The sequence below is a fragment of the Parasteatoda tepidariorum genome, chromosome 4 (assembly GCF_043381705.1).
Source record: "Parasteatoda tepidariorum isolate YZ-2023 chromosome 4, CAS_Ptep_4.0, whole genome shotgun sequence".
Lineage (NCBI taxonomy): Eukaryota > Metazoa > Arthropoda > Arachnida > Araneae > Theridiidae > Parasteatoda > Parasteatoda tepidariorum.
The window spans coordinates 17,974,439-17,999,843 of NC_092207.1; the positions used below are offsets into that span (position 1 = coordinate 17,974,439).

At 30.2% G+C, this 25,405-nt stretch overlaps 1 protein-coding gene across 1 annotated transcript; it reads left to right on the plus strand.

The window, feature by feature from the left end:
• Nucleotides 1-351: 351 nt before the first annotated feature.
• LOC110282662 (zinc finger protein GLI1-like) lies at nt 352-22,848 on the plus strand. The gene is made up of 3 exons (XM_043044154.2): nt 352-1,579; nt 20,464-20,625; nt 22,648-22,848. Exons 1-3 carry the CDS (start codon nt 359-361, stop codon nt 22,846-22,848), a joined length of 1,584 nt encoding a protein of 527 aa, XP_042900088.2. The 5' UTR covers nt 352-358.
• The last annotated feature ends 2,557 nt before the right edge of the window (nt 22,849-25,405 follow it).

Here is a 25,405-nt window from a genome sequence, read left to right on the forward strand (position 1 = left end):
TTTTCAAAATTGCATTTCATTCAATCTCCAATCTTGCAGTTTTTAAACTAACATGATTATGATAATAATGTCAGACGATGGTATGTAAATATATTGCATCTTTCAAATTTATTTTAACTGCTTAAAATCAAGATTGAAATTAAGAAAAAGGTTTTGTAAATTTTTTATAAGAAAAACAAACTACGCCCCTTTAAAAAAAATTAAGCATTTATTTAGGATTAATTTTTTAATAACTTTTAAATTCTTAATTTTTTACGTGGCTATTATTTTTCAATTAACGCATAGAATGCATAGTTTGGTGTGAATTTAAATATATTATTGTGAATTTATCTTTTTAATACCTAGGTGAAAAATAAACATGCATTTGGAGCCACCCTATTCAAGCGAAGTAGCATTGTCATTCTCTGATAGTAACCAAACTGAAATATTTTCAAATTTATTCGATTCTGACTACAATTTATCAGAGTGGTACAATTTGACGGAAGTGGACAAGTTATCTGAGTTTCCTTTCCACCTGAACGAAAACGATTCCACTGCAAACGATGAATCACTTCCCAGTGATCTAGCCGAAATTCCTTTCGCAACTTTACTCTCACCCTCTGCAGACATAGATTTTTCAACAGATGAATCATCTCCACTTATACTAGATGGAGAAAGTGATGATGAAGAAGAATTTCTGGATTCACTGATTGAGTCCTGCTCACCTGCCGAATCGAGTGTTAGTTTCGATGGAGAACATTCCTCGTGGCCTACCTGTGCCAAAACATCTTCGTATCCGTATTCACCATCAGAGAGTTATAATAAACCTGCTATTTGGTCACATCTATCACAAGACTTTTCGAACGCAGTTCGAACTGAAGATTTTAATTTTAATAAATTTCAAATTTCAAACTTTGCAACAGACAAGCAGAACCAGTTTGTTGAGAGGATGAAGTTCGGTGGGCTGGATGCAAAGAAAGAGTTTGATAACACGAGCTGTTGCAGAAATGGAACCGATAACATAAACTCCAGCAGCAAAAACGTCATTCAAAATGGAATTGTTAGTTCTTCATCCGATCCATCCGTTGCAACAAATATAAATGTCAGGAAGAGACTGGCTGACATGATTGGAGCAGCTAAGCTTGGAAACAACGGCTATTACCAAAATCGTCAGCAAGCCAATAACTGGGAAACTAAATCATCAAACTTAAATGCTTCGGAACATTTTTCTTTTAATTTAAATCAAAATCACGTGACATCAACAGACTTTTATCGAAATGCAAATTTTGGAAAGAACAGGACCATTCTAAAATGCGTTGAATCTTCGAGTAAAGAAAAAGACTTTAAATCCAATCCTTCCAAAGCCCAAACTCATGCGCAAGTTTCTTTTACGTGTTATTGGATAGATTGCAATGCGAAGTTTCCAAGTCAAAGTTCCTTGGTGAGACATATTGAGAAGTTTCACGTTGACCAGTGCAAGAGAGAAGATTTTAGCTGTCTTTGGATTGGTTGTCCACGAAAACTGAAACCATTTAATGCCCGATACAAACTTCTTATCCATATGAGAGTGCATTCAGGTGAAAAACCGAATAAATGTATGGTAAGTTTTCAAATTTAACGTATCTATATTCAGAAATATGATTTGTTTTAATTAGAAAGTTTTACTGTATTATATTTTTTTATAGAAACATTTGATATATATATATATGAAATTAAACGAAAGATTATGGAAATTATTTTGTTTTGTTTGTTATAAAAACATTAAAGGAAATTAAATGTTTAGAAATTAGTATAATAAAAAATTAGTATAATAAAAAAAGCGTGCTTGAAGAGCAGAAGAAAGCGTTGATGATATACTTATGAGAAACGTAACATTAAAAGAATGCGTAGGAGGCGTGCTGTCATACGTGTTGTTTTTTAAAAGTATATTTTTTTATTGAATGTTGTTTATTTCATTAACTTATTATTGACTAAAAATAATTTTTTTTATAGAGGAATTATTTATAAAGATTTTTATAATTGATTTAAATTTTAAAGATTTTACGCTAGAAAAAATTTAAAATGGATTTAACTTCATAGGGAGCGAAGCGAACATGTTTTGACAAGTAAACCGTATAATCTTCTAGAGATGGGGAGCGTTAGCGTGAAGCCCACTAGTGTTAAATACTTATCATATATCCATGAATACTTATAGAATAGTAAAATATTAAATGTCTGGGATTAAAACTCAATCTCTGGGATTAAAACTCAAACTATTAAAACTCAATCATTTTTTAAAAGTAAATATGCAGTTTTACTCGTTTACATCTTCTTATGCTTCACTTAATCCAACACATTTGTTCAAATTTTGCATTTTTTGGGGAGTAAAATCTTATTCGCACATAGGGATTTAAGTCAATTATTCAAAAGCTTTATAATAGATCCATAACATTTTTCAAATTTCAAGATGAAAATAAATTCGTCCATTTACTTCGAATGAAAAGATTTTTATTTTGTTCAAAATGAAAATTTTGAATTATAAAATGGATAGGTTAGAAAACATCATACTACTTTTATCATTAAAAACTTTTTTCTGAAACGGAGATAAGCTACGAAAACTAAATAAATAATGGGAAATTCATTCATAAGTCTATAAGTGCTATGAGATAGTTTTCTTTTTAAAATTCCACTTTAATTTTAATGCGTCTTGCATGGAGAATTTTAAACTTAAAATACTAAATATTTTCCAGTAAAAGAATTTCGTTGCATGTTTGTAATAGGTACGTGTAAAAAGTTTAAGAACGCACACGTTATGGCAAATATTTAAATTAAAGGAAAGAACTTTCAAAAAAGTAATGTATTTTAATGCTTACTAAAAAGCAATGCATTTCTACGTTTGTGAAAAAACAATGTATTTTAATGTTTGCCAAAAATGTATTTAGTAAAAAAAAATATTTAACATAAAATGTTTTAATGTAAGTAGATTTACTAATAGATTTAATTAATTTAATATAAATTATAGTAGACAAGATAAATTTTAATACATTTAACTATTAAATGTAGTGGAAAACTATAAGTTTACTTAAATTCAGTTTAATGATTCAGAGATAAATATATAATGTTTGTTCAATTAACGACTATTGTTTTCTCATTTCCTCAAAAAAAGGTTATTTTCATTAATATAATAAACCTTGTGATATAATCTCGTAAGAATTAGAAATTTTGAGGAATTTTGAACTCTATTAACATTCTATTCTTTTAAAAATACTACTGTTTTATCATGCCCTAAAAAATCTTATTTTATTAATATAATTAACCTCGAGACATAATATCTCTAGAATCTTGAGGCATTTTGAATACAAATAATATTCAAATTCAATGCAATCTTGATTCAGTATCAATTTGAAGCAATTTATAGTGCTAATTAAACTATGTTGATCCTTGCATGATTGCATAAAATGCGTGTAAAAAGTTTGAGGATACTCAAATTAATGCACATATATTTAAATTGAAGAAAAGAACTTTTTCAAAAGCAGTGCACTTCGAAAGTTTTTTTTTACTCGATTTCTATGAACTTAATAATTGTTTGATCGTATTGACTTGATTCTTTATATATTCAAAAATAAATGAATGGCATCATGTTGTTGTCGTGTCTATGGAAGTGCTAAATATTTCCAAAAGTTTAGAGAGTGAGTTTTGAACCTGAAGACTGTAATAGGGTGTTTTCTGGTGGCTGAGGCTAGTTCAAAAATTTTTTTTGTCTGAAGGAATCTTTATGTTCTTGAAATGGCTCTTCTTGACTTCTCAGCTACCCCGAATGCTATGACATTACAGTTAGCATAAAATATTGCACTATCCATAGAAGATGGTTGCCATTGTCCCTTAGGGGTTTTTATTTTATTTTTTAATCGTCGTTGAACAGTCGACTCAATTATTTGAGTTTATGACTACTAATGTTCAACTTCGTAGCCTTGTAATTTTTAACCCAATCCAGAAGACAAGGGAACTCCTGGATCGAGTATTGGGAGAAATTTAATTTCGAGGAGGACTTTCTGATGGAGATAACCCGCATTTGCATTACGCGGAGAAGAAAACCACCAAAATCTGACACGGTTAGCCTGACGGCAATGGGAACTCTAACCCATTATCCGTCTTCCGCTGAAGATATCACTGTGGTCGGCGCGCGCCTAATGTGAAATTCGTATCGACCAGCCATGGTTGGGATTCGAACCCGATTCACCTCATTGTAAGGTGAACGCTCTACCCCCTGAGCTATCACGGCTCTGTCCCGAGGCTTTTTTTTTATAACCGTCGTTGAACAGATGATCCAATTTTTAGGTTTACGACTTCTAATGTTTAACTCCGTAGCCTTGTAATTTTGAACCAATCCAGAAGACAACGTAATTCCTGGATTAGTACCCCCAGAGGTATGATTTGTTATGGGAACATGGAGGACTTTGAGACTTGACAGATTTAATGTGCATCAGTCACCATTTGCTACACGGGGAGCCTTCGACCGGAGGGGATCGAACCCACGATCCCTTGGGCATGGGCTCAGTGCCCTACCAACCAGGCTTTCCCGGCTCTGTCCAGAGGGGCTAGATTTCTACTGGTCGGCTCGCGGACGGTGTTTTATTTCTCTTCTACCACCCAAGTGTAAAACCGATGCAGGCGTTCCCCTATCCGCCACCTGGGGACGCACTTTCTAGGGGTTACAGGTTCCCCAGAGAGGGTAACATGTTAATTTCCTTAAATGTATTAATATTTTAAACAGTTTGACAAGCTTTGTATTGTAGCTTTTAAAGCGATTAATGACTGATTCTATCAACCTCATGTGTTGATTTTTTATTGTCATAATTTCAGTCTTCAAATAGTAGTGAAAAATAAATAAATGACATTATTCTTTGTGAAGCGTATAGAAAAGCTGCTGTGGTTGTTAATACAAAGATCTTATGATCACTTTGATAAGTGCCTAATAGATAATGCACAGATTATCTAGGTAGTTTGCAGGCAGTTTAAGAAATGAAGCAAATTTTTGGCACTTCAAATGATCACTCTAGTTAATCTGCACATTAGATGGGTAATCTGTAGAATAAACGATTTCTACACTTTATCGGTAGCAAAGCAGTTAGAACAGTTTGGAACCGTCGGGACGTTAAAATTTACTGCAAACGTTATTTGGCGTAGTTTGAAGCAATTTATCGTTTAAATTAAACTGCGAGTACTAATTTAAGAGATTAAAAACGTTGACTTCTGTTCTCATAAAGGCTTGTTGAATATTTATTGCTACTTTTAAAGATACCATGAGAATAAACCATAATGTTTTTTATTTTTAAATAATTTTTGAAAAAAAATGATCTTAATTAAATATTTTACCAATTGTATCAGCTTCTCATGCATAGCAGTATAACTAACAAGATTTGTTTGACGAAATTACAGATTTTAGTACTAAATCATTCAATATTTCCAAATGTTCTTAAAGTTTTGCCACGTTCTGTTGGAATTTCGTTTTCATTAAGAATTGATTGAAAATTAGAAGCAAAAAATGGGCTTGGAAATAACAATCGCCGGCTCAATAGTTCCAAGAAATGTAGAAATCAGAGCTGTGTAGTGGGTAGTTGAAACGTTCAACTCCAAATCTGATTCCGAGCTTATCTGAGAGCTCGACTGAGATTTAGATTTATACTCAATTCAAATTTCCACCAAATCTCACACTGAGAAAAAAACTATGGTCAAAACTACCAGAATATGGTTTTATTTACTTAGTTTCTGGCTCTATAGGAACAACAAGAAGCTCGATAACTTTTACCGAAGCGCTTTGGTACTAATTTTGGTACAATTAACAATAACATATGGTTTATAAAACGTATCTCCATAATAGTGCGACTCCAAATCCAATTCCGAACTTCCTGGAAGCTTGTACAGACTCAGGTTTATACTAAAAAAAATTCCATTAAATACCACTCTAAGAAAAAAAATAAGGTCAAAACTACCAGAATATGGTTAAATTTACCGCGTTCTTGACACTACTTTCCACAGTGTCAGGAAAAGCAAAAACCTCGGTAATTTTTACTGAAGTGTTTTGGTTCTGATTCTAATAAAATTAACAATAATATATAGTTTTATATCTGATAAAAATTGGAAAATTTAGTAAAATTTAGAAATTTTATCACAGTATCTTAGAGCATGGCATTAAAAACATTTACCAGAAATAAAGGTCAGAATTTCCGGTGAATCATAGCCATATAAACGGAAAAATTACCAAATGAATGTTTTTTTTTTATACATTTTTATATATTTTGAAGTATATTTCGACTATATTAACGTATATTTTGACTATATTAACAAGAAAAAAATATATTTTCTTGTTAACCATGTATTCTTGTGTACCATGTAATACGGTGATTTTACCAGAACTTTTTTTTCAGTTGCGAGGTAGCTTAAAACATAATTTATTTTAATTCCCTGACCATCAACTAACCTTTCTCTTACCCGGGGAAGAAAAAAAACTTCATTCAAAATACACAACCCATCGCCGTCAAGTTTAAGTTATGAATGAAAATATCTCACGTCCTTCACCGTCAGAAATAGTCATCCACGATGAATTATAATTCGCCTCTTTATCATCGCCATTAGAAAAACAAAAAAATGTGCCAAAGATATAAAGGCAGCAATGCAATTTGCATCAAGCATGAAAATGACATTGACCGCCAGAGGAAGATAACCCAACACCACCAACCTTTCCTGACCTTCTGCTATTACTACTCTCTCTAAAAACACTATCTTCTGGTATTACGTAGACTCAAACGGAAGATGGTGGAAGAAGAAGAAAAAAACTGTTAATGCAAAATTAAGCATCTTAAAATGGACAGTTATAGTAAGCAGTGGGTGCGACAAGTGAGAAAGACTTCCTGTTAAAACTGTTCGTGGGAATAGTTGTCCCTAACGGAATATCAGCATCTCAACAAGGGTGCGATATAAATTGATATATGGAGCATTTTTTTGTTACTTTTTTCCACATGTTGATCTGATAAGAGATACCGTATATTGCAACCACTTCCAGAATATGATGAAGTATTGTGGTCAANAATCTATAATAAAATTTGGTAAATGTGGTAAAATTTGGTAGTTTTCATCAATTACAATTCCAATTTCAATAAGCTTTTTTATATGAATTAACAACAGTAATAGTTAGTTCTCATTAAAAAATTTAAAGCAAAGTATTCTAATTATTAATGTATAGTAATATCAAAAGCTTGTTTTAATATATCATGTAAATAAGGTATCAGTATCAAGTTAAATGACAGTGTACTAAGATTTCACAAATGTCAAATTGGTAGTGCAAAGTTATCCGTGTATTTATTTGGTTTTATGTACCTTAATAGTTTAAAATGATTAGGCGAAGGCTGTTTTTTTTAGTTATCATCTCAACTGTTCGGCATGTCTCTTTCTTTTTTTTTGTGTATGAATATTTCGTAATTCAATATAGTTGTAACCACTCATAGAATTTTTTGTTTGAACCGAACCCTCGTTTAAATTACATAGGAAGCAAAACTACTCCCACTTTAGCCAAACGAAGAGAAAAGGACATTTTTTAAACATTATATAGATATAAGGATTTTGCTTTATGAAGTGAATCTTTTTAGAAAAATCAGTATTTTTAATTGCATTAAAGTTATTATTAAATGTTTGTTAATTTTAAATTATTTATTTCTATTTATGCATGATTAAAGCAAAAATCATTTTATTTCAGTTTACATTCTGGATTATAGCATACCGATGGAAGAAATAAATTAATTAAAAATATATTTTTACAAAATATTGAATTGTGAAAAACTTATATAAGAGATGAACTACAAATCAATATTTAACTCTCACGTATATTAACATATTAATGATAAAAAATTGTATGGAATATTCAAGAACTAGGAAACCATAACAAATGATACACTAAATTTATTCGAATAATTATTTTTTAAATTTAGAATCTTAGCTAAATAAATTTAGTTTTGAAATTTTTAAAAGAGAACTTATTAATATATCATTTATAAAATCGATTTTTCAATGGCATAAATTGATGACATTTGCACAAAAGCATACAAATGTGATTAATTAAGTTTGTGATAAGTAATGATTAAAATAATTGACATAGTGTTTGTTATAGTAATTTTTATATAATTATAAATATTTTCTAAATAATTTTCATAAGATCAAAATTTTTCTTCTTCTCTTTTTTAAGATACTGGACCTAATTTATATCTAACCGGAGTCGAGCAAATTTTTCCGAAACCGTCAAAAGTTTCATTGACTCCGACTACACAAGCCCTGTCTATAATATACCAAAGAAAATAGACCATTATTTTAAGAATATCCTGTATTTCTCAGTTAAGAGTACAAATTTTGAAATCTGTCTTGCCCCACTTCATACTGACTTTCTTCAAAGATTAGTTTTTAAATAAAAGTCAAAATGCTTAATCATTTGTCAATCTATATGTTATCCATAAAGTTTGAAATTCGATTCATTAAAAATGACGTGAGGATTTTACAAAATGGCAAAAAATATACGCCACAAAATTAAACACGATTAGACTTCTTCCACATTACCTACACTATAAGAAATTCCAGCTCATTTTTTAAATTTTTTCTATATATTTGACGGCTTAAAACTGTTTTTTTTTTGTTGACAAAACGGTGTTTCTCTATTTTTTTTAATACTAATCATAAGCCGATAAAAACCGTCAGTTTAAATTCTAGTTTTTGTCACGCCATTTTGCTAACCGTACGATAACTCTACTATTTTTTAAATCATTTTTTGATTATTTTCTATTCTTGCTCTTAGTTTTCAGCAATTATTTTACGGTTGTTGAGTTTTATTATTTTACGGTTCACGGTTTGACTTAGTCAAATTGATACTTTACCCGATTATCATATCTTTTTAAACATAAAATTTTTTAGTAAGTTAAGTTGCGAAACATTTTTATACAGGTGTGCCACAGCCACTATAGTTTCAAACAAAAATGAAACGAATAGATTACATGAATACAAAAATAACGCTGTTCAACAACGGTTATAAAATAAAATATGTAAGATTTAAAATTGGGCAGCTGTTCAACGACGGTTATAAAATAAAATTTGGGTCAGCTGTTTAACGACTGTTATAAAATAAAATATGTAAGACTTGAAATTGGGTCAGCTGTTCAACGACGGTTATAAAATAAAATATGTAAAACTTTTAAGATAAAAACAGTTTAAGATTTGTCTTTATACTAAGACACTAGAGCTGCAGTAATTCAGCTTGCCTCCCTGTGATATGTCCCAGGTTCGAACCCCAGCGTTGGCAGACCGAATGAGTGCTGCATTTGACTCGCCCGATCACAATGATGACATAATTATTTTACGGAATATTTTGTAAAATAACAGAGTCTGTTTGTTAAAATAGCGGAGTTTATCAAAATTACAGTACTTATTAACGTAAAAAAGAGGTGTCTGTTTTTAAATAACTGTATTTTTCTTAAAATTAACGAATTTATACTGGCACACGTGCTGGTAGCTTTTTCCGTAAATTTAACATATATTTTTTACAGTGTTAGCATTCCATAAAATGTCAAATGATATATTGATCTATCATTTTTATATAATTTAGATGTCTCAAATTTTTACTTGATTAAATCAAAAAACTGACATTAACAGAAGCAGCATAATGAAAACACTACATATTTTGTACAATATTTATTTATATAATCTTTCTACGTTGTAAAAAAAAAAAAACGGTAGACTTGACACAAGAATATTTCTTCAAGAAATCATTTTTCATCTCAATTGATACCTATTTCTTTTCCAATTTAAAATATACAGTAGAAGAAGTCTATTATGCCCTAGAAAATAAAGATAGGAAGAAAAAAAAATATGCGAAGAAAAAAAGAAAAGAAGAAAAACTATCTTCAGTAGCAAAGAAGGCATTTCATATCTCCACATCAACGACATTTACAGTTGTGACAGAAAATTTAATGCTTCACTTCGTTTAAAAAAGATAAAAAGAAAAAAAAAACCTCTTTAAAGATGAAAAAAAAACCCTTTTTTTTACCCTTCTAGACTTCAATTTCTTGTTTTCCAACTCCAGACAAGATAACTTGTTAAGAGGAGAGGAAAGGAAAGGAGGCGGGATTGTAATATGAGATTCCTCTTTTCCGTTGTTCTTCATTTACCGGGCACAGGGGTCGTACAGTTATCACCTTTATTTATGTACTGGCGTTAATCGAAAATTTACAAGTGTTAATAATTAAGGTGACCAGATTTTTAAACCTTAATTTGAGAATAGATTAGCGGAGCGTCCTTGAAAAATTTTACGATTTGCGGACACCATATACTTATGGAAAATAATAATTTAATGCACAACAAATAGATTTTTTTTTAAAATTGATAACTGATATTGCGTGCAGAGCAATCTTCATTAAACTTGATTTCATTTCTAAGCAGTTTTAAAGTATCAAATAATATTTTGTTGAATTAAAATTTGTTTATTTTTTTGCTGAAATTATTTTAAGACAAGTATTGGGTTTTCATTTGTTAGTCTGTTAGTCCTAGTGTTAGCATGGTGGTATTTTGCTTTCTGTAAGACAAAAAACAATCTTTTTTTTTTAAAAAAAAAAAAAAGGGACATTTCTAATATTTTTTTGTTTTGATATTTTGCTGCAAATGAAAAAATGATTTTGCGTTTTCGAAGAAATTCGGGGACACATGTTAAAATTTGGGATAATTTTCTGTCCTCAAAAAATATCCTCAAAAATTAATTAAATTCGAGGACTTTTCTCAGGATTTGAGAACCAGGGCCGGATTAGGCGTACGCGGGGCCCTAGCCCATTGAAATTTTTGGGACCCTTAGATAAAAAATTTTTCTCGTTTATTTTTTATTTATTCAAATATAAAAGTATTTATGTGTCTTAAGAACGCATATTTAAAATAAAAATAAATAATAATAAATTAAATTTGACTTTATTTTATTAAATTGGAACTGAAAAATGATCATAAGAGGCTGAAAAAATTTGAAAAATCGTTGTTTTCTTAATTTTTTAAAATTTATTTTCAAAAAATCCATTTTAAGGGGGTCCCTAATCCTTAGGGGCCCCAGACCATGGCCTAGTCTGGCCTATGGGTAATCCGGCTCAGTTGAGAACGTCTGGTCACCTTAGGTGTAATGAAAGGAAAACCAGTAGCGTACAGAAAAGTGCATCCACACGGCAGTGGCGTGCATCTACAAGAGATACGGGACTCGTTTTTTCCGTTGTTTTTCATTTTCCGTTGCATGTCCCGGCGTGCATACGGCTGACTACCGACAAAACAGCCGTTGGCTAGGATTGAATTTACGCCCTCCTGCTCCTCACCAGCATCTAGTGACTAGATCCTAGTCAAAGGGGAGATCAAATCGGCGACTAAGATGATAACTTTAAATATGACACTAGATTTTTTTATGCTATTATTTTTTTTAGAGAAAATTCCGGCCAGATCGCGAAGTGGCATAGGATGGCTGGCCAATGTCCTATCTTTTCGTAATTTCGGGAATTGGCCGGCCAGATCGCGAAGTGGCATGGGAGGATCAGCCAAAGTTGGAAGAAAAAATCATTGGCACGTATTTTTGACTTTCAAAATTACTAGCTGCGGTACCCGCAGCTAACTGCGGTGGCATGTCGACCTTTGAGACAAAGTAAAAAATTAAATTTTTTAAATTTTAATTTAAAAACTTGTTTATATTTTATATTTTTAAATTAGAAGATTTATATTTTTAAATTAAAAAAGAAAACAAAAGGGGCAATACCTATCGAGCATTCTTGAATGATCACACCGCTTTTTGGCCGGAACATCGTGGCCACTTCGCGAAATGGCTGGACTTAGGGCTTTGGCCGTAATATATATATAAGATGTTCGATTTTTTTTTTTGAACTATTCGATTGATTCCACTCTAATTTTGTTTTTCGCNAAAGTGCGAAATAATGATCGTTTCAATTATTTCGCACTTTGGCCGGATTTATATATATTTATATATAATATCGTATATATATATATATAATATCAATATAATATAAAAAATCCACCTATTAAAAAATGTTATTTCATTATAAAGATAATCTTAGTAATGAACAGAATTTTAGTATCCTTAGTCATTGTTGTTGTTTTTATGCCGTTTTAACAACATGCTCGGGGCCATTGTCCTCTTCGCTCCCTTTCATCACGCAACTTATAAAATCTTATTAAGTTTTTGTGCTGTTTCATTTCATTTTATCCTCGACGTTGAACAACTGATACATTTCGGAATCATGACTATAAATACTCAACTTGATAGTTATGTACTTTTGAACCTTACCCAGAAGTCAAGGAAATTCCTGGATCAATCTTTGACGGAAAACTGACGTGTACTACGTGAAGAATTTTTTGATAGAAATAACAGGCATTTGCGTTTGATGGAGATGAAGCCCAGAAAAACCCTCTTGGTTAGCCCGATGTTTAGGAGTTTCTCACCTGTAATCTGCCTGTCAGTGGGAATGTTTTACATCTCTGGCCTGGATATGTCAGGAGCAGGATATGAATCGATCAGTAATCAGTGTCAGTAATCGTATACGAGGAATTTGCTGTCAATTAAACTATTCATATATGATTGTAAAGAATGCCTCGTTTTAATGATTCGCCGATTTCTCATGGCAAAATAAAGGCGCTTTTAATTTTAAAAAGTGTCCAATTTTAATGCGTGTAGTTACAAAAATTTTCTTTCTGTTGAAAGTTTTTAGCTACTGATTTTAACTGAGGGAAATATCAAGAACTGGTACGCTAAACCCTAGAAATTTTTAGAGCTGCTATGCGCGTACCAACTGAATCCCTTGGTATAATCAAAATCAATTGCCATTTTTAACAAGCGACATAAGATGTTCTTATATCGGAAATATCAATGGTGGGATGCCCTTAACATGTTTCATCGAGTCATGGATCGCTATCCATGGCCTTCTTAAATGCATGTAGTTTGATTTTTCATTTAATTTGTAAAATTTTTAACAACAGATTCTAATTTTGGGAAAATTATAGAACAAGTACGTTGAACTTTAGAAATTTTACGAGTTCCACTGAATTTCTTCACTTTAGATGGGCAAAAAAAAAGCAATTGTCATTTTTAGCAACATAAGACAATGTTTTTATATCAAAGTTATTAATGAAGGGCATGCCTAAACATGTTTCATCAAGTCGTGGATCGTTATCTTCAGTATATTTTTTTTATTCAATGCCTCCATTAACAATGCCTCTGTCAAGGCTGCTGTCTCTTTTTGTCTTGATATTGATGATCATATAACAGTTGCACATGCTTAGTTCGTTGCTCTTGTGCACCGGATGTTAGCACTATCAGGTTAGATATTTCATACAACATGTGGCCATTTTTTCATTACATCTAATGCAATGACTTAACCACCCTGTCTAACGCCATGCACGCGCAAGGACAAGGATTTCCAAGCCCCATCCATGATTTCCCTTAACTTTTGTAATCCTTTTTCTGATTATAATGAGTATCAAATTATAAAGAAAGCTTACTAAAGAAGGAGAGTATCTATTTCATAAAATTTCTTTATACAAAATGAAGCTTTTGTTACGATTTATTTAGTTTTTTTTCTTCAGTAATTAGAGATTTGAAGAGCAAAGAACTTACATTGGAGTACTTTGAAAGTGAAAAAATATTCATGTATTACAATAAATTCAATTTTAAAAAAAATACTTGCATATATTTGACTAACTTTACGCAGAAACATTTAAAACAAAGTAGAAACCGTGCATACTTAAAAAATGAAAAATAACTATCAGTATACAGTACATCAGTATATAGTTTGTCAGAAAATATTGTACGACAGCATATTGATCACAATTAAGAAATAAGGAAAATTCTTTGACAATTTTCAGTATGAAAGAAACAAAATAATGAAAATACACAATTAATTAAATATTTTTGACACTTAATAACATTTAAACGAAATGAAATAAGAAATATTGAAATTAAAAAATAATATCAAGTAAATTATATTAATTATAATAAAAAGTGATTACTATCATCTAAGCATTTTTAACAAGTAGTTAATAATATTAATTGTAATATATTTATTAAAAAAGCTAAATGAAAGTTATTAAACTATTTTTTAAATGTAATAACGTCTAAAAGAAATGATGGATTGAAAATAATTTAAAAATGAGAATTGATATTAATTATTGTATTTTGGTTATAATGAAGAGTAAATAAAAATAATTTGATAATTTTTGGCATGAAATAAACACTTGAAAGTAATAAGATCGGAGAATATTGAAGATGAAAAATAACATTAATCATAATAAAAATTGATTGTCATTATCTTATTGAAAAATAATATTTATTACACTACTTTTGAAAAGATAAAATACGAAAAGGAAATGCATATTGATATATTTAAATCATACAGGGTTGTGTTAAAGTGAACTAACGGTTTTTTAAAAAAATATTGTAAGAACATGGTTTAGGTTTAAAAAATTCTTGCAGCAGAACTATGTGACAGGGCATATTTCTTATACATATGCTGCCATTTTTAGTTCAAATTATTTTTGATTGATATTGCTAAAAGTAGTAAACCTGCGAATCAAAGAACAAAAATTAAAAAAAAAAAGTAACTAAAAAATAAGATAAAAAGAAAAGACAAATTATTTCGATAATTTTTCAAGGAATATTTTTTTAAATCTAATTTTGTTATTTTTTAAACATTTGCCATTAGTCATGTCGTATTCGCAGAATGAAATTTGTATACAACAAAACGCGACGTAGAAAAAAGTCAAATGAATTTGCCACGTTGGAAAAACTTTTCAAACTAAAACTAGGAATTCAGAGCGGAAAAATATAACATTTCCGAACTAAAGCTAGGAATTCAGAGCGGAAAAATATGTCCTGTTACATGGGATTGTTGCAAACACTTTTTATTTTAACCTGAGTTGTTTCTGTGTTATAAATATTTGAATATCTAATTTAAGTCAGGACACCCATATACTTCTAAGACTGATTCGAAACAAAAATAGTTGTACTCTGAATTGATTTACAGTTACAACTAAAACAAAAAAAAAGGAAAAAAAAACTTTATTTCTTCGAAAGAACAGTTTTACAAACTTTAATTTAACAAACTTATTGAACTTCAAAAGAATTTCTCTTTCTAAAAGCTTCTCTTTCAGGAAGAGTGATTTCTTTTGATGCTGAAAGGTTATTTAAAGTTGACTTTGAACTGAAAGAAATCAACAAAACGAACTATTTTTCGTAGTCTTAGGAATTTTTTTTTTAATATATGGGCAATCAACCGCTTTCAAAACTAAATTAATTTTTTTCTTTTTATATGCAGGTTTGGAATCTTTTCTTATAAACAGAGTAATTAATTTTGGTGGTGGTGTAAATAAAGAGAAAATTAGAAGGATTAAATTAAGAAACGCAGTTGGTCCTTTTTTGTAGCTGAATTTTTCTTTCCAAAGAAAATAGCAACACTTAATTAATAAATTGTGTTCAGTTTCAAGTGACTGAACACCATTCAAAAGCGAGGGTAAAAAAACGCTGCGGTTTAACGTCCCTTAAAAGCCTCTGTTTAGATTATAGTTAAGGGAATGGTTAACTAATAAAAACTCTTCTAACCACCGTTTTCCTGTTTACATTTTTTTGGAATTTCGTGGTGAGGAAGTTTCTTTCTCAGCTATATTAAAGATTGAAAATGTCTTCGGGTTTAGACAAATAAAACCGGTTTCATGATGTTTATTTTCGCAAATAAGACGGGAATTTAATCTTAGAAAAGTAAAGTTTTTGCATAAATTTCGACTTTTATTTTTATTAGCAAATAATATATTAAGAAACATCTTCCTACTTTAGAGGAAGAAACATCTTCCTACTTAACATCTTAATAAATTAGTGAAACTTCATACCTTCTGACGTGTATAATTAAAATAAAAATTACAGCATGAAATCATTACTCGAAATGATTAATAAAATAAATTTCTTTTGAAGGATACTTAAAATTAGATAAGACTTAACATTGATTTGTTACAAATGTAACTCATATGTAGGTAGATTTTGGACAAGATTTTTCGAATTATATATTTTTAATTCATGTTCGGTATAAAGTAATTTTTTTTTTTTTTGAATTCACACAAATATTTTTTTTTAAATTTGTGACACAATACCAAACTCAATTTTTTTTAAAACGTTTAAACAAGTTTAATTCAAAAGTCAACCAAACCATGGGTCAAAACTGTTTACTAATATACTGCTTTGGTTCACTTTTGCGTTATAATTGTAAATTATGCTAATCGTCGAAGATCTTTTATGTTTTTGTAAAGCTCCTTTTATGTTGCTTGTGTTAATAGTTTAGGAATTTTCTAATATCTAGCTACTCCAACTATTTTCCTGCTTTAGGCGTACTTACGCCATCCTCTGCTCGCTTCACTCACCAATCCCTACGAAGTGCCAGATTACCCATTAGGCCAGGCTAAGCCATGGCCTGGGGCCCCCAATGATTAGGGGCCCTCTTAAAATGGATTTTTTGAAAATAAATTTAAAAAATTAAGAGAAACAATGATTTTTTAAAGAAAACTAATTTCAAATATACATGTTATGATTATAAAATGTTATGATTATAAAATGCTATGATTATAAAATGTTATGATTATTTTTTAGTTCTAATTTAACAAAATAAAGTAAAATTTAATTTATTATTATTTATTTTTATTTTAAATATGTTTTCTTAAATTAAAAGTTATATAAATACTTTTATATTTGAATAAATAAAAAATATACGAGAAAAAAAAAATATAATCTAAGGGCCCCAAAAATTTTAATGACCTAGGGCCCCGCGTGCGTTTAATCCGGGACTCGTCTTTTCAGTTGCATGTCTCGGTGTGCATACGGCTGACTACCGACAAAACAGCCGTTGAGGATTGAATTTACGCCCTCCAGCTCCCCACCAGCATCTAGTGACTAGATACTAGTCAAAAGGGAGATCAAATCGGCGACTAAGATGATAATTTTAAATATGACACTAGATTGCCATTATTTTTTTAGAGAAAATTAAAATTTTTTCGGGGTAAATACTACGCTTAATCCGGCACTCTCCCTACGATTGCTTCACAATTTTGTTTTATTTCATAATGATAAGCAGATAGCTGCATCAAAATTAAAAATTACTCAATAAAAAGATGCCAAAATTCTTAATTACGTTTACATTTATTTGCAGCGACAGAGTTATTATTTGCTTCTGGAGTCGAGTAGTATGAAGTTGATTCTTCCCGATTATTATTGCTGCATTTGGAGGTCATTTTTTTTTTCAATTTTCAGCTTCTGCAAAAATCTGTTAAATGTTTTTCATCAAAGAAATTATTTAATCATCGTTCAAAAATATTTTAAAAGTTTTAAATAATCATTTCGGATTCATTATATTAAAGGCAGACTTTGATCGAAAATAATTTTAAACGAAATTTATTATTAAAGTAAATTTTACTTATTATTTTATAATCGTAAAACGGGAACTGAGTGTATTAATGGTAAAATGTTAATGGTATGCGGTTACATTTAAACACAATAGCACTTTTTGTTTCAAGGCTTTAATTTTTAATCATAATCAACATCGAAAATGCAATAATTAAAAACAGTAATAAAGACAATAATAAAAAAGCAATATTAATTAAAAGGGATGATAAATAAATGTTACTGATAAATACGTCAAATAAGGTATGTATATATGCAAATAATTATGTATAAGTATGAGCAGTTATCCCAGATGACTGCCAAAGATTTCTTTGGGAAATAAGACTTTTCTTTGCGAAATAAGATTCATAATGAATAATGTAATTTTTTTTGACCAATGAAAATGCTCGATAGTCACAAGATACAGTTGAAAACTATTATCTTTTAATGTTTATATGTTATATAGGGAAATAGTTCAACAAGAATTATCACAGTAAAATTTGAAAGGCAATTTTCTAGTCACATAAACTGTGAAAAGCAAATTTATGAATTTAATTTCATAGAAAATATAAAATCCATTTGTAAATTAAAGAGGAAATATTTTTAAATAATTTTTTTCCTTGCATTGTGATTATGACTTTAGTTGCAAATTTTCATGATTGTGAAATAATTTCTTTGAAATTTAATAAAAACTTAAAAGTTTCAGAAAATGGTTACAAATTATAAATGTTTTATTTTTGCTAAATAAAACATTTAAGTGTAATAAAACACTTAAGCATAAGATAAATAGACAATAACTATTTATATTTGTAATAGTACAAATATGAAATGGTTATAAAAGAAAATGGCTACAAACATAAATGTTTCATTTTTGCTAAATAAAACATTTAAGTGTAATAAAACATTTAAGTATAAGATAAATTTACAAAAATAGACTATTTATACTTGTAATAGTACAATGATGAAATGGTTATGAAAGAAAATGGTTACAAATATAATAGTTTTATTTGTGTGGAATATTGATAAACGTACAAAAATAAACTATTTATACACTATTTGGAAGAAAGTGACGGGACACGACACCATAACGACATAAACTCATATTTATTAAAATTAATATCCATAGTTCATGCTTGCTTTTGGGGAGTGGGGGGCAGGCCCTCAACCGACAGTCCAATTCGTCCCAGAGATGTTCAATTGGGTTAAGATCAGGGCTCTGCGCCGGCCACTCCATGCGTTTAACGTTGTTGTTCACATACCAATCAAGAGTCCTCCTTGCAACATGGGATCTTGCGTTGTCGTCTTGATACAAGCAATCATCCATACCGTACGTTGCTCACAAGGTAGGAAGAACATGATTGTCGAGAATATCACAGTATCCATCGGCATTCATCATACCATCTACCTTCACCAGTGGGCCAGCCCCATACCATCAATCCTCCTCCACCAAACTTTACAGCTGTCCCGTCACTTTCTTCCAGATAGTGTATTTGCAATAGTACAAATATTGAATGGTTAAGGGAAGAAAATGGTTACAAATATAAATGTATTATTTCAGTAAAATATGGATAAATATACAAAAATAAACTATTTATATTTGTAATGGTAAAAATTATCATATGAATCGGAATCAGCACAAAGAAGAAAATGAATGCAATTTAAATATTTATATCTTGAAACTAATACACATATTAAAATAAGTGAAACAATAATTTAAAATAAAATACACCAAGTTTTATTTATTTAAAAATTCTCGATGTATCACCCTGTTTTGCAAGACAAACATCTAATCCCTTAAAAATATCCAAGTTATGCTCTTAAACAATATCCAAGTCATTAAATAAGTCAATATCCAAATAGCAAGTGATTTACCCATAATCACATACGCTTTAAGACACACAAATACTGTTTTCAAGACCCTCACGCTAAAAACAACGCTGCAAAAATGTTTTGTTAAAAACGTAATAATTATGTAACTTTGAAACAGAAAATTTCCATTCTCTAAAATTACAGAAATTTACTGCTAAACTACATCGTAATGTGTCAATAGAGATATTTGTTCTCTTAGGTGGTTCACTTTNTTGGTATTAAAGCAGCAACAAATACACTGAAACAGATGCCGACAGGTCTGTATAGTGGCCAAAAAGTTGCCCTCATACCAGGAAGGTCCCGAGTTTGAATTCCGTTTCGGGATGTCTGATCTTAATATAAAAAATATAAAACATTAAAATTATAAAAAATCGAAAATATAAAAAAAAAAGTTACTACGATTCTTTTCAACGTGATTGTTTTAAAAAGCTCAAAAAGCGCGAAAGAAAAATAACACGAAAAATGGAATATTAAAAACCAATCAAAATTTTAAATAACTAGTTCACCTTCCTTAAATACCTAGTTCACCTTAGCAAACCTTCATAATTTTTTTTTTACCGTACCCTGAATTAGGAAAAATATGTGGTGTGTACAAACACTTTCTGTATTGTTTTTTTTTTACAGGAAATTCTTGCAAACATGCTTTTTCCGTAGCAAGAAGGTAATCTCTGGCAACTTTGCTGTCAGAAATTACCAGCTTTGCTTTTCCGTAATATAACAGAATTTTTTACAGTGAACTTAAACAAAGCCTCTGTGCTACATTGTGCAGCTTCAAGAAACACTAGTGTGAATCTACAAAATGTGTGAAGTGAACTTAAATGTTTGTCTGAACTTAAATGTTAGTTGATGTTTTAACTTAAATGTTTGCTAAATGTTTGTCCTGTAAAGACCCAAGCATAGAATATTTTCAGCTGAAAACATACATGGTATTTTTTCTTTAAATTTGAGTATTATTTATTGCAATCTTTGCAGTACTTTAAAAAATATAAAGATTTAAATTCCACTCATTTATTCATGCTTACTTTGTATCTAGTATGAACTTGACTTTTTAAAATGTAAGAAAAAATCCTATTATAAGAAAATTTAATTTAATTTAATCAATAATTGCATTTAACTCTTACTTTAGTTTTGATTATTTTTTTTCCGTTTAGTTCATTGGCTGTGATAAAGCATTTTCTAGATTGGAGAACTTGAAGATTCACTTTAGGTCCCACACAGGCGAAAGACCTTACCAATGCCAGTATGTGGGATGCCCGAAGGCTTTCAGTAATTCTTCGGATCGTGCCAAGCATCAAAGAACGCATCAAGATTCTGTAAGAATTGATCTTTCATCTTTTAGGAAAAGAAGTGTAGTCTTAGAATTGTTATTTACTTTCTGTAAAATGTTTTGAAAGTAGAACACCAGACAAAGTGAAATTTTTTTTTAAAAAGAAAAGTAGATTGTTTTTTTAATGCTGTTTTCCGAAGCTCTGTCTGCGAAGAAATTAAAAAAAACATAGTTTAAATGCCTTACACTTGAAGCAGTGAGATGATTTTAAACTATATACATAATCTTGCTGTGAAAAATTATCTGTTATTTGTTAAAAGTTATTTAACTTCTTTAAAAATCGCCATTTTTTTACCCAAATGAAAATTATCCAAATCTCTGCCTTATTCTTATTTTTTACAAATTTCTACGAGTTCAAGTAAGGTAGCAATAGAGAAAGTTTTTAAATATTAAAAAATTAGACCACAAACGCTTTTCATTTTCACAGAACTGTGGCTTTTCTCCATATGGACGTTTTGCGCCATTTTCAAAATAAGCGAAGACAACGCTGGCTCTAGATAGCCTATATTAACCTTACAGTCATGAGTAACAGTTGCAAACTCACAACAGTTATAAAAATGGCACATTAATCGCAAAAAAACATCATTTCATATTACGACGGAGGCTTCGAAAAACAGCCTTAAGTACATTTGCATAATTCAATTTACATATTTCGACGATCTCAGACGATGAGCAAATTTATCTGTTACATTATTGAATGGAATATGTAATCAGAAGTTCGAAACTCAAATAAAAGAGAATGCTTCAGAAGATATTGAATTTATACATTAATGGATAAAAGAAGTAATTACGAATTTGAAACTGATATAAATTAGAAGGATATCGATATGATGCAGAGGATATCAAATTTTAACATTAAATGATTGAGCGAACAGTTATAAAATTCGAATAACGGTTACTGAATGCTGAAAAAGGTTTCTTACATATAAAGATTCCATAAGTTCCTATACATTACAAGTAAAATGAATTGTTTATAAATCAATATTTGATCGATATTTGACAGCAATACTTGTGTTCGATTGGTTACTATCAATACTTACACTTAATAGTATTGACAGTTATTGATACTCTCTTTCAATAGCATCGATCCTATTACAATTTATTTTGTAATAACATAATGGTATAAATAGGCTTTAATGAGCTGTATATAAATTTAAATTTATTACTCTGTTCACCAATAATGGGATGAATTAAAATACACATTTTCGGGCTAATTTAAGCTGCAACTCATTCAATTGACTGTGGTCAGCAAAGATTTTAAATGACGACTAGTGGAAGTCATTGAAATATTACAGATATAGCAAAAATACACTCCCATTTTTCATTTTCCACCTGGATAAGTGAAACATGGTTGTCGCGAAGAATCTTATTATTAAATACTCGAACTTTGGTTAAAACGAAATCTTTAAGACATGCTTTGTATCCAAGTAACTTTTGGCTGAAATAGGCTAATTGAATAAACCGGCTATTTTCAATCAGCCAGTTATCCTACAATGTCTCGTGAGTTTTCTAATTTGTCTGGAACTTTTTAGGGTTGGGCTCAAGTTATTACGAGCGCCAGTACTTTTAGGATAACTAAAATATATATATATATAATTTATACTTGAATTAACCTAATTTATTTCAGGCAGTTTGCAATAAGCCGAAAAAAGTATAGGCTTATTGCAAATTATCTTTATTGCAATAATCCTGAGTAAATTCAGTCTGATTAATTTTTTGCCTACTTCCCAAATAGCCTAAAAGACATATAGGCTGATAGTAATAAGCCTAAAACATTTAAGGCAGGTAAGAAAATGCCAAAGACTTTTCCACCAACCCTGGAACAAAATACCAATGACATTTGTATGGAGCCGGACTTTAGAGTAGGTTACGACAGATATAAGGTCTTTATGTGTCCTTTAATGATGTTTTCTACTCACAGTCTACAAAATGTGCATGAACACGAAATTCGGCTATTTCTTAAAAAAGAAATATGCATGTACTTACACTAATTTTTATATTTTTTCAGAAACCCTATTATTGTCAAGAGCCAGGATGCTCAAAAAGGTATACGGATCCAAGTTCTTTAAGAAAACATGTTAAAAACCACATACTAAAGATGGAGCAGATAAACAAAAGGGTAAGAAATTTTTTCTTTTTTACCAAAACATATACAAATTTACAAATAGTTTTGGACTCACAAAAATTGTTAAAATGCAAACTCTATTAATTATTTCTTTAACTTTCAGAGAAAAGCTTATTTTTTTCTAATCATATAAGATTTTTATTTAATTTAGTAGACATTAATTGTTTTTAATGAAAAAAATATATCTCTTAATCTCAAAATAAAGACAAAATTTTGTTTATTGCACAGCTGACATTTTATGAGAAGCAAAATTAAATATATTTATTATAAATTTTGTTAGATTTTAAGATTAAAAATTTTCGATTACATTATAAAATTTTGTATCAATTTTTTTTTCAGGCACGTCTTTCAAAACAAACGGTTCATTTTGAATCGAATTGCCAGCAAGAATCGATGAGTTACTTTGACAGCTCCAGTTACGATTCCAAACGTTTGTCTGCGAGTTCCTACACAGGTAACTAGCGAATGCTTTAATATTCTGTGAGTTTTTGCATAATTCTTCATCCAATTCACTACGATCACTCGCTTATTACCATGTTCACGCGTATTAATTTTCTTGAGCATTTGTAATGCACTTAAGTGAAAGGACCTAAGGGTTCAAATGGACAGGAGAGCAATATCTTCTTCTCATGAAACAAGGCTAGCAAAAAAGTCGAATTAATTTATTTAACCATTATAAAATGTTCGCAAAGAATTGGTTTTAACTTATTTAAATAATTACATAAAGTTTGTCTTGAATTTAGTTGAATCGAAACCACTTGTGTATCTCTGATATTTGCTTCGAAAACATGAGATAGGTACACATTCAAGAAGAATACGTAATTTTTTTTATATGTAAAACATAAGGCATACATATTTAAACTAGAAAAATTTTGTCTACCTAGAATATTTTTTTCTAAACTCCCAGATTCATTTTTTAAAACAAACTACATTTTTCATTAATATGGAATTTGTTTTTATTTTTTCCTTTTGTTTATTTGTTAATTTGTTTATTTGCTTCCCAGAATATTTTTTGATCAGAATACGAAACAATATATTGCTAGGGTCATGCATAATATGCTATGCTTATTTATTAATTATCTAAATTGATTAGAAATATGACGTATTAAGAACGAAATAAAAGCAATAAATAACAGTTAGCAGCATTAGCACTTCTACAATAGCAAATAAATTTTATTTTATTTTATTACCAGTGTTGAACAACCAATCCCTTTTTGGGTTTATGACTATCAATATTCAACTTCATAGCCTTGTAATTTTTAAATCAACCCGGAAGACAAGGGATCTCATTATTAAGCAGTGTGACAAACTAACCTTCGTGGTGGACTTTAATAATGGAACTAACCAGCATTTGCGTTATATAAACAGAAAATTAACGAAAACCTCTCAGCCCTAAGTGGATATTTTACACCGGCAATGTGGACGATGCGAGCTGGAAGCAGAATTCTTACTGCCTAGGAATCTCTGGGAACGAACCTTGCTCACCACATTACGAGCTGAGCTTTCCATGCCTTGAGCCACAAAGTCTAATACCAATGACATTATGGCTATTTATCAAAATCTATTTTAATTATCTTTTCTTTTAACGACTTGCACTGAACTTATCGTTCTACGCCATGGGAAGTGCAGGAAGTTTTGCTCATTTCTCGCTGTCTGGTGAGCACCTTGTGACCAAAGTCACGGAGGCGAGCAACATTATTCGCACCACACTGCCACCATATATGGCAACGTTATTTTTAAAAAGTAACGAGTAAAAGTACAAGTATTTTTAAAAAAAGTAACGAGTAAAAAGTAAAAAGTTCTTATTTTAAAAAGTAACGAGTAAAAAGTANTATATGACTGCCACAGATACCCGTTCATAGGGTGGGCCACATCCGCACATCGCACACAACAGAGGACAACACACGGAGAAACATCCATTGCTTCCAAACCAGCAGTCATTGGCTTCGCAATCAGGCACGCTAACGGCTCGGCCACCTTATTCTAATTATCAAACAAATCGTGAATATCAAGAATCATTTTCGTAATAAATGCTCGCCATAATAACGGTAGTAAAAATAATAATATGTTCCTAAATAACAATTTTTAAGCAAACTCTGACTTAGTTTCCATGTTTTTTTTCTCTTCAAACTAGCATAAATTTAAATTCTTATAAGTTGTTGAATGTAATCGTAGTATTTACTTTTTTTTACACATTATTTAAATCAAATTGTAATAAATTGATCAAAAGCGATCGATGAAGGGTGTCTGTGTTAAAATTTAGAAAGTAGTTAGATTTTAGGGGATAGTTGAGAAGTGAGAAATACAGAGTGTTCTATTAAGGCAGCCCTAAATATATATTTTTCAAAACGCCTTTAAAAATGATGGACAATAGACTAAACAAATTAGTGGTCGCAAATTTATTTGAATGCTTAAAAATACTCTGACCAATCATTTCTACTTAAATCCGAATGAGTTAAGTAAAGATTAAACTAATCAGAAACCAATTTATTTGATGAACGGAATCGGAAGATATTCATTCATCGCCAGATATCGCCTTTAAATACCATTCTTAAATTAACTGGTCGTAGATAATTTTTTCCCTCCATTGATTTTAATGATCTCGATAGTGATTAGTCACAGCTTCCACAAGTTTTGTTCC

What these genes read in the sequence shown, in the direction of transcription:
- LOC110282662 (XM_043044154.2), top strand. Translation starts at nt 359, where the DNA reads ATGCATTTGGAGCCACCCTATTCAAGCGAAGTAGCATTGTCATTCTCT. An exon ending in AAAAACCGAATAAATGTATG is followed by an intron (nt 1,580 to 20,463) that starts GTAAGTTTTCAA and finishes TTTTCCGTTTAG; the next exon opens with TTCATTGGCTGTGATAAAGC. An exon ending in AAAGAACGCATCAAGATTCT is followed by an intron (nt 20,626 to 22,647) that starts GTAAGAATTGAT and finishes ATATTTTTTCAG; the next exon opens with AAACCCTATTATTGTCAAGA.